Source organism: Coturnix japonica, chromosome 4, assembly GCF_054131305.1.
Source record: "Coturnix japonica strain WE chromosome 4, WE-NBRP24, whole genome shotgun sequence".
NCBI classification, from domain to species: domain Eukaryota; kingdom Metazoa; phylum Chordata; class Aves; order Galliformes; family Phasianidae; genus Coturnix; species Coturnix japonica.
The window spans coordinates 59,789,640-59,798,899 of record NC_140666.1 but is presented as its reverse complement, the minus strand read 5'-3'; the positions used below and the strand labels follow the sequence as shown (position 1 = coordinate 59,798,899).

General features: G+C 42.6%; 2 protein-coding genes across 5 annotated transcripts in view; one reads left to right on the top strand and one right to left on the bottom strand.

Annotated features, from left to right (window-relative positions):
• Positions 1-3,243: 3,243 nt before the first annotated feature.
• On the bottom strand, positions 3,244-8,747 carry TIFA (TRAF interacting protein with forkhead associated domain). Of its 2 annotated transcripts, XM_015861989.3 has the most exons (3): positions 8,611-8,747; positions 8,220-8,312; positions 3,244-4,677 (listed from the first exon to the last, which is right to left on the bottom strand). In XM_015861989.3, the coding sequence occupies exon 3, from the start codon at positions 4,662-4,664 to the stop codon at positions 4,101-4,103; it is 564 nt and encodes a 187-aa protein (XP_015717475.3). In that variant the 5' UTR covers positions 4,665-4,677; positions 8,220-8,312; positions 8,611-8,747; the 3' UTR covers positions 3,244-4,100. The 2 variants fall into 2 exon arrangements, with proteins under 2 accessions (XP_015717475.3, XP_085403178.1); XM_085547052.1 differs by lacking the exon at positions 8,220-8,312 and having other exon boundaries at positions 8,611-8,675.
• ALPK1 (alpha kinase 1) overlaps positions 8,677-9,260 on the top strand; it is a 36,562-nt gene continuing 35,978 nt past the window's right edge. The window contains exon 1 of one of the 3 annotated variants that reach the window (XM_015861987.3): positions 8,677-8,808. The gene's annotated coding sequence lies outside the window, so the exon portion shown is untranslated. The remainder of the gene's footprint in view (positions 8,809-9,260) is intronic. The other 2 variants (XM_085547021.1, XM_015861986.3) reach the window with 2 other exon arrangements.

Here is a 9,260-nt window from a genome sequence, read left to right as displayed (position 1 = left end):
CCTAGCTAGTGTATCATTTTAACTGACTTGCTGTGAAAAGTGATCATCAAACTGTCTGTTTTGTACTTTGGATCACTGTAATCCAAACTGTTGGGTCTAAAGGTGGTCTTTTCATAAACTGGTGTATGAACAGTAAATTTCATTCAAGTCAGTGGGATAAAACTGTCACTCATGCAGTCAATTTAAAGGAAGGTTCAGTCTTGTTGCTCCAAAGTGATGAGTTAGTTGATGGCCAATTACATCATTTGTGAAGTATTGTGAGAATCATTTCAAATTGAGGGGTCAGACTTTGGAGGGAATGTATGCTGAGAACACTGAGTTATCTAGCCGCCTTTTCTAAAGGAAAATGGGCATTTTCTCTATCTTTCTTTTACTTCGCACCATCTTCTAAAGTGAAACAGACCCTGGCCACTGTATCATGAAAGCTGTCATAGGCTATCAGAGTATATCTTGCTAATGAAAGCAAATTATTATTAAGTTCTACAAACTGTCAGCATGTTTATTATGAAAATGGATCCTAAGTATTTCTTATCCATTAATCCAGAAAAAATAACAGTCACCTATTTTGCTGGATGTGTATCATATTCAAAAGCAGATGATTTTCAGACTATTTTCTTATACGGTGCTGTTGGTGTGCTATTGAATGGCTACATTCCTATTACATTTATTGATTTTTATACTGAGGTAACTAGAAATCATTCCTTGTCTGTCAAGCATAGCTACTTGTCTCTTGTGTTTTTTCATCTTGTGTGTTATCATGGTCTCCTCCCTCAGAATGGTACATGCAGAATTCTCCAGTGTTTCCTTTGGCGGTCACTTTAATAGGTTGGAGCTGTTGACTTTAGCGGATTAATAAAGTGTGTCTAATAATATTTGATTTAAAAATGAACATTAAATCTGCTCTTAGGTTATATGCAATCATTCAAAGTAACCCAGCCATTTCCTAAACTGTGCAGCTGAATCTCCTTCACTACGTATTGATCTGAAGGAGTTTGGCTAAACGTAATGACAGGGAGGTTTGAAAGTTCATTGAAACAACAGCTTGAAAATTTGGGCTGTATCACAGAGAAATGGAAATTGCCATGTAATTGCGTGTAATTTATCCACAGGACCAATTTTTGTGCTTGTTTTCTGGAAAGTGATGATGTTCTTAATGTTTTGGGGGAATCATAGTAGAACGGAGCCTTGTCATTGCATTCCTGGGATCATCAGTGCTGTGAGGGACTGCTGGTTCTTGACACTGTAGCTTAAGTAGAAGGCAGCTGGGTAATGGTTCCTCTAATTTTCACTTTTAAGATGAGCATCTTTATATTTTACAGGTTTGTAAGTATTAAATTTGAGATTCTTTTTGGTGGTGATACAAACTTAGAATGGTTCCCTTGGAGGCTGCTCAAGGTACGTACCAGAGGACCATAAAAACAGTTATTGACATTTTCACAACTGCTGTTACATGCCTGGTCTACAGGCCTTTGAATTCCATGGGAACGTTTCCAGTGAGCTTTTAATTGGACCTGAAGAGCTTTCAGCAGTGGCAAAGTCAGTAAAACAGTGTAGTTTGTCATGAGACAAAGCAAGCTACAGGAAGGTAAGTGCTAAAACATTGGTACCAGTGCATCTAGTCTCATTGCTCACACATGGTAATGTACTTGCTTTTTGTATTATCGCATTAAGAAGGTTTGGAAAATATTAATCATTCATTTTCCATTCATAAGGTCAGTATTTGCTGCTGGTATGCTATGGACTGTGCCACTCCATACCAGACACAGAGCCCCTCTGTTCAGCCTGGGTACAAAGCCTTCTGAGTTGCAGTGCTGGAACTCTGCAGAACAGACAAAAGATGTTCCTGAGGGTCAGCAGGTGATAAACACTTCTGACTATATGTTGCACGTGAAGAGTTACGATTGGGGTTGCCTCTTCTGTTAATTCATTTATTTTCTGTGGGTAACAGCAGAAAAGGTGTATATGAATTGTGTAGCGCTGTTTAGTGGTAGTATCAGCAACCTGGTTTTGAGGACCCAAGCAGTACAAAACAAGAACTTGCATGTCACCATGCAACCATTTAAAAGCATTCGTAAGAACAAAGCTGCTCCTTGGGAACGCAGAACACTCCCTCTTCCCTCAGACACTTGCCAAATTAGTGAACTTAAGAAATCTCATGCGTTTTATTTGAGAGGTTGATTCCACATAAAAGCTGTTAAATGTAAGAGCTTCTTGCAGAATGTGTTTTCATCTTGTTCTCTTTCTGAACAGTTTACATTTGTAGGCTATTTGCCACTCTCTCTGATTAGTAGGAAGTCTCACATCAAAAGCACATGGAAGCCAAGAAGCCGGTGGCTCCTGGAAATCTGCAGCCAGTAGCACCAGGTCTGGTGACTCCTGCTGGGTTGGTATTGTTAGGCTGAGGGGCTGGGCAATGGATAGAGGCATTGGTGCTGGGAGGTGTCAGCTGAATTTTGCATTGCACATTCAGCCTAAAGACTGCTAGAGGTGAGTATTAAAGGCTAGTTCAACAGGTAGAAAGTTTGCCAACGGGGCATTTTTTGGCAAGGATGAAACAGACAAATGAAATCCTATGAAAACTTGGGTTTGGTCTCATTGCCTTTCCCACAAACATCTCTCACTTGTGATTGTTTCCGCTAATCTTGGATTATGTTGTGGTTTTCTTGTATTGTAGTGATTAATGTGGAAATTCATCCCTAGTGTTTGGGAAGTTAAAAGGAACAGTTGACAGCCCATTAAATGTAAGCCTGGCCCCTAGGACTCTGCGGACAAATGAGTGTGGGGACATGAGCAGAGGTTTACTCTGCACTGGGTTACAGAGCTTAGAGGTTGGAAGGTAGTTTGAAGCGTGCATGGCTGGAGTGTGTTCTGCTGAACATTTAGGATAATTTAATTATTCAGTGGATGTTAATGCTTGAGGGTAAGATAGATATCTCTTAAAAGTGCTTTGTTCTGAGCCCTTCCAGTGTGTCTTTCAAGCAGTCTAAGACACTTGACTAAACAGAAATGCTAATTAACAAAAACTTAACTATAACAATATGAGAAAAACTCAACTGACAATAAGATTGTAAGAGAGTAAAGTAGGTGGGCTGCGGGGAGAGAGAGGATAGGGAGAAAACTTGCTGAAAGCATTTTAGTTAACTCTTGGAGCAGCATCGCTTTTAGAACATTGGGAGTGGATTGTCCTGGAAGTCATTTTATTCACATAAACCTTTTTACTTCATAGCTGTGGAATACAACAGATTTTACTGAACAACCAAATGCTTTATTACAAAATCTAGGTGGATCTTTACATAATGTTGTATGTTTATTTACATTCACAAACAAAAGCATCTTGCTTCCAAAAAAAACAAAACAAAACCTTATTTTTCATCTATTTAAAACCGTTAGTAAAAATCTCTGTACAAAGTTAGTAAAAACATTAACTTAAAAATGCTATGCTTACAAAGTGTTTCTAAGCTGCAAAATCTGGGAAGTTGCAACCTAGGCTTGAAAATACTGTTCAGAATTTAATGTTAAAAGTAAGACACAAAGTATAACAAATGTAGTGAGACATGATACCCCTCCTTAGCTAGCCAGTACTGAGGCTAGGACATTGTTCTGCTTGCATAAAATATGAACGCCTGCTAAATAGACCTTCTAGACATGTCACAGTTTTGAATTGAATACACTGCCATGGACTTAAGTGGTCCTTTAATGTTTCTCACATGTTTATGTAATGAACAGAGAGCACGTATGCCCTGATAAACACAGTGTCAGACACGCTGCTTCTGTTCAACGAAGTAATGTCCTGGTATGAGAAGTTGGAAAAATTTTTGGCTCAAAGCTTGTCTAGCAGCACTCATCTGAGAGTAATAAGCCAGCTGACAGCATTTGGCCTCTTGCTACCTTAATCTTCCTCCAAGTGTATATATGTCAAACCATCTCTTCCAGTAATTGGATTGAGACACGTGGTATGGCTGTATGGGAAATGGTGAGCAGAGGGACTGATGTACAGCAGTGAGAACCATTAGGTACAGTGGGTTGAGATGATCGCCTTCAGCTCTTGAAGTTGTGCAGGCTTCACGTGTTCAAAAACTCATCCAGCCTCCTCCTTGCTGCTAGCATGACTCATTTTCATCAATCTCTGTGGGGCTGCTGCCTTGGGAAGAAGACAAGGAAGGGAAAATGCCCTTCTCAGGTATGGGTTGCAGCGATGGCAGGCTCCTTTCTTGTAAGATCGGCACTTTAGCCAAGTGTAAGTGAGTCTCAAAATAATCCATGGCCTCCCCTTCTTGAATCTCTGCTAAAATCTGGTAGTCTCCAAAACAAATGATGCACTTCCAAGGCAGATCAATTTTGTTTAAGTAACCCAGTTCTGTTTGGTCTACGGTCAGCTTTGTTTTCTTGCTCATGTTCTTGATCTCAAAACAAAATTCTGAGCTGTTAAGTTTTCTGTAGAACTGCAGTGAAAACTGAATCCGAGAAACACGAGTATCCACTAAGTTATAATGGCAGACATTAGAATCACGGCCAAACTTGGCTGTTTCATCTGCCCTGACCTGTTCTCGCTTACAGAAATTCAAGCAACGAAACATCATCTTGTCTTGTTGGCAGGGATGGTAAAACGTCATGTGGAGGCATGTTGCTGTTTCTTCAGTTTCATCTTCTTCAAAGGAGGTCATGATGAAATGAGTCCTCAAAAATACAAGAAAATGTAAAGTCGCTGTATGTAATTCCTAGCAAACAGGCTGAAAGCAAATCTAGGTAAAACACTGGAACAAAGAAGTGAGAGTTGAACACACCCAATCCATGATAACCATCATTTCCTGCCACTCTGCTGAAGTCTTGGTAGGGGATCAGGTGACAGACTGCTCTGTGCTAACCCCTTCCCAGCAGTTAATCTCCCATCTGCTGCCGTGGATGTGTAACGTGTCAGAACTGTGAAGAGCACACGTGACTGTAAATTGCCTACAACTGGTTCATCGTGAGGGCCTCACAGGTAGGATTATCTCTGGAAAACATAATGGTGCTTTACAGTGACAATAAGACTGGCTCCATGGGCTTACAAAGGAGTGACAGTAGCACAACCTGTACCTCTGCACACTGTTTGACAGCATATTCCTTTGACTAGACGTCAGCCAACCTGTACAAAGGCCAACTGACTGTAAGCACTGATATTTCAAATGTGAATAAAGTAGTATTTTCTCTCTCTAAAGAGAGTTTTATGAAACCAAATACAATGATTTGATGTGGCAGTTTGTAAAATGAATGCAAAAGCTGGAATGTCAGAGACCCAGGAGAAGAACTGTCACCCATTCTGAGAATTTCCCCATAGGCTGCTGGAAAGTCCAGCTCTCTGCAGAAGCACCAAACTAAGTGCCAAAACAAATAAGCTTTACTGGTTTGTTTTTGTTTTTGTTTTTTTAAAGCTTTAGAAATGCAGCACAGAGTTACTTGCTTGTGAACTACATTCTGTTTAAAAACCTGAGTAATGGCAGTGCATCCAAATATGAATCTGTGAAGCATTTCAGGAACCACTGAAGTCTGGTCCTTTATAAGTGTTTTCCTGCACTGAAACTTAGTCTGGAGAAAGAAAAGACTATGTACTTAAAGTGGGAACCTAAGAATGAGCTTTGTTGCTAGCCAGAGAAATATTATTAAATGGCATTATTTGTAAGCTGCCATTTAACTTCAAATATACAGTGCATGTGCTCTGTGTTTCTCCTAGATCTTGAAGCTGTTTCATCATCTCTGTTCTCTGAATCACGCTGGATAAGTATTAGGATGCAAGCTGTTGTTTTATGGGCAGTTGAATCATCACTGCTCATTCTGACTTCTTGTTTGTAAGGGTATATTATACCACTGTAAATAAGTTCCAGGCACAATACGTGGTTTATCAGTATGTCCCTGTCTACTGGAATCGCTTCCTTCCCTGACCTTTAGTACAATAACAGCAGCAGTTCTAACACAGAAATATAGCAACCACAGCTTGCTTAGCTAAGTAGGCTACAAAAGTGCTTCTGCCAAGCATGGATGGTTGGAGAAATAAAAGACTTCAAGCCGGTCTCAAAGCTCACTTGAAAACCAACTTGAGCATATGATCCATGCTTTTGACAAAGATATAAAGACACTGTGGTGGCAGGTTATTCCTTTGTCATCTGTGAGATATGCTTCCATGGCATCTGCATCCATCCCTTGTTCCAGCAGTATGCCTCAACCCCAGAGAACCAGCCACAGCTCTGTGTGCAGGAGTGAAGTGTTGCTTTCTGTGCTCTGTTCTGCCCTTGGCACTGTTTCAGTCTAATAAGAGGATGTGAAATGTTACACAAGGTCAGTTTTGGCTAAAGGGAACACTAAAGGCTTTGGGGAAACCACATCATTTCATTGAGTTCACAAGTCAGTCTACAGAAACAGTTCTCTGTCTTAAGTTCTGGGCTGAGTTTGGTGCCGAATTACTGCTAAAGGTCTGTATTAGACTGTATGGCATGGCAGAAAGATTTTAAAGAATACTGTCTGAAGAAGGAAACTTCTCACAGTTGAAAGCAAAGATTTCTCCTGCAACTATAAGGTAACCCTCTGTTGTGCTGTTGTCTGTACCTCCTTTTGAGTCGATGAAGATTTTCCCTCTTTCCTTTCTCACAGTATTATCTCCTTCAGTGTACACTGCTATCCCCATTTTAAGAGACAGAAGAGTGATGCTAAGAATTAAGAACCAGGGTGCCTAACTTTAGAAACCATAGCATTCCAACTTGAGTGTTGCAACTGGTTGTTCAAGAGTGATAGCCCTACTGTCAAGCTGGAGTTCAGGGCACACTGCCTGTTTACTTCTGCAGATTAGAACATAAAGTTTCAGCCTGAATACTAAGGAAAAAAAGGTACATCCATTTTGGTTTTTTGCCTTTTGTTTTAAATAACCACCAACATCAGGTATCTAAGCATGGCTACCCTTTCTGCCTTCGGGAATACAGGCTGCAGTCATTAGCAAATATTCTACCACCAGTAAGGGATGAGGCAGGAGGCCAGCGGGCAGCAGGTTGCTTTACAGCCTCTACTCATCCCTGGACAGGTTTGTCCTGTGTGGCTGGTGTCTTAGGTGCCTAACACAGACAATAGTCCATTATCACCAAACTAATACGTATTGCACAGGTGTGTACAGAGAGCAACCATCTTCCAGGCAGGTGTTCCTCTGGGAGCTCATAACTGTGGGGTGCTCATTATCTGCAGCCTTAGTCTTGTTAGTCTGTGGTATTTGCTGTATTTACAAGGGAACACACTGAAAGTGCTGCTCACCCTCAGTCCCACACATGCACAGAGTGCCTGTGGGGTAGCACAGATCCTGCTCAGCCTTCCAGCCACCAGATGCAGCCGTTGTGAGGAGAGCCACATCCCAAAGTTTAGATGCAATGCAGCCACCTACACCACGAGACACTGAATGAAACCCAAACTGAACCTATCATCTATTGCATCTGCAGAGCTGCATGTCAGCGGTTACAGGTGGAAACCACACTGGCCTTCATTAATTCCTTCTGAAGCAGGAGGGGCATTCCACTTTCACCACTGCTTGAAGCTGTGACCCCTCCAGGCCTACTGGGCTGTGGGTACCCCAGCTTGAAATGGCAGCACAGCCACCCCTGAGTGGGCAGCACAAGGGCAGGGAGGGGAGATGCATGGGGTGGAGCTGCTCTGCGCACATGTACTGGGGTTGTTTTTCCTAAAAGCACAGGGAGCTCAGCTTTGCCTGGGGTCATCTAACATCCCCAAACCATGGCAGTCATGCTGCTGACCCGGTTTACATGCTCCAGGCTCTGCAGGTTTGGCTTATGGAAAAATTCAAGTGGTTTCAATTTCATACTCCTCCCCACCAAATAAACACTTGGAAGGGTGAAAACATTCAGTAACTACGAGGCATGTTTTCATCATAACTGGCAACATTCTAAAATGAAGCATTTACAAGCATTTGGTTATTTTCTTGTGCTTTAAGCAATGCCTTTAGGAAAGACAGCACTCACTGCTCCTGGGCTGCTGAGCAGAAAATACCTTTTTGCTAGAAGTGTGTGGCAGAGCTGCTGGCTGACAGGAAAAGGGAGCCCTTCCCTTCTTCCTTCCCTGTTTTCCCTTCCTCCCTCCCTGTTTTCCCTACTAAGCAAGGTTACTCCCACACCCGGAACTGGGGGCAGCACCCATAGCAAAAGGGTTTGAGCTGTTCTTAATCCCATGCAGCTTTGGGTCCCTCTTACCTTTGTATGTGAAGCACTGTGGCCCAAAGGTGTTGTTCTCCGCCAGGTGGGATGAGGCTCTGGGCAGCTTGATCTGGCAGGTGGCAGCTCTGCCTGTGGCAGGGGTTGGAAATGGGTGGTCTTTAATGTCCTCTCCAACCTAAGCCATTCTATGGTTCTCCGATAAGTACGGTGATCTTCAGCTCAAACGAACTGTTTGATTTGCAGTTGCCTTTATTTACCCAGTAAACAGGTAAATCACCTGCAGCTTGATAAGTTATTTAGCAACAACCCTCCCACTATAGCTTTTATCTGCACTCAGTGTCTCTGCTGCCTACTACTCAGTGTCGCCTGCTGTCACTCAGCTGGCTTTGAGAGCAGAGAAGCAGAGGTCCCACCACCACTCACTTACCAAGTGCTGGGCTGCCGCAGGCTGGCTGTGCACACGGTGGCTCACTGCCGTCTGGAAAGCCTGGGGTTGTGCAATGCTGCCTGTGCTGCTTCTTGTAACCTCTGCCAGCCCCTCATTTCCGCATACAGCCTGTTTACAAGGGCACGGCACAGTGAAAGCTTCCCCTGTGAGGTTATTTTACTGTCTAGAGAGATTGAGGTAAGTCCACGCTCTTCCTATTTATTTTTGCCTAGAAGTAGTTAACTACCTCTTTCCCGGTAGTTTATCAACTTAATACTATGCTACGTGACTTCATTTAGGTGCTGGCTGGGGTTGGGTTTTCTGCTTTTCTCTAAGCCTCGCACTGGCTGAAATGCTGCCAACTTCAACAAAATGACCTTGGCCTTCCCCTTGGAGTGAAAAATCCCCAGCACTTTCTGCTGCTTGGTTTACCAGAGTTCATTGCTGCATTACATTAACTTTTTTTTTTTTTTCTCCCCTCCAATTGAAATTCCTTTAGTTGAAAGCGAAACTGCAAGTAGTTGCGCAGCCAGGCAGCGTGGTGGGGTAGGACCAGGGCCAACCCTTCTGCTTTGTGGTGCCCATGCAACCAACTTCTCCTTTGGGTTTTTCCAGAACTTCTGCAGCTCTCCCCAGAAATGCTTTTGCTT

Excerpts from the sequence above, each read along its gene's own strand:
- TIFA (XM_015861989.3), bottom strand. The coding sequence starts at position 4,664 with ATGACCTCCTTTGAAGAAGATGAAACTGAAGAAACAGCAACATGCCTC.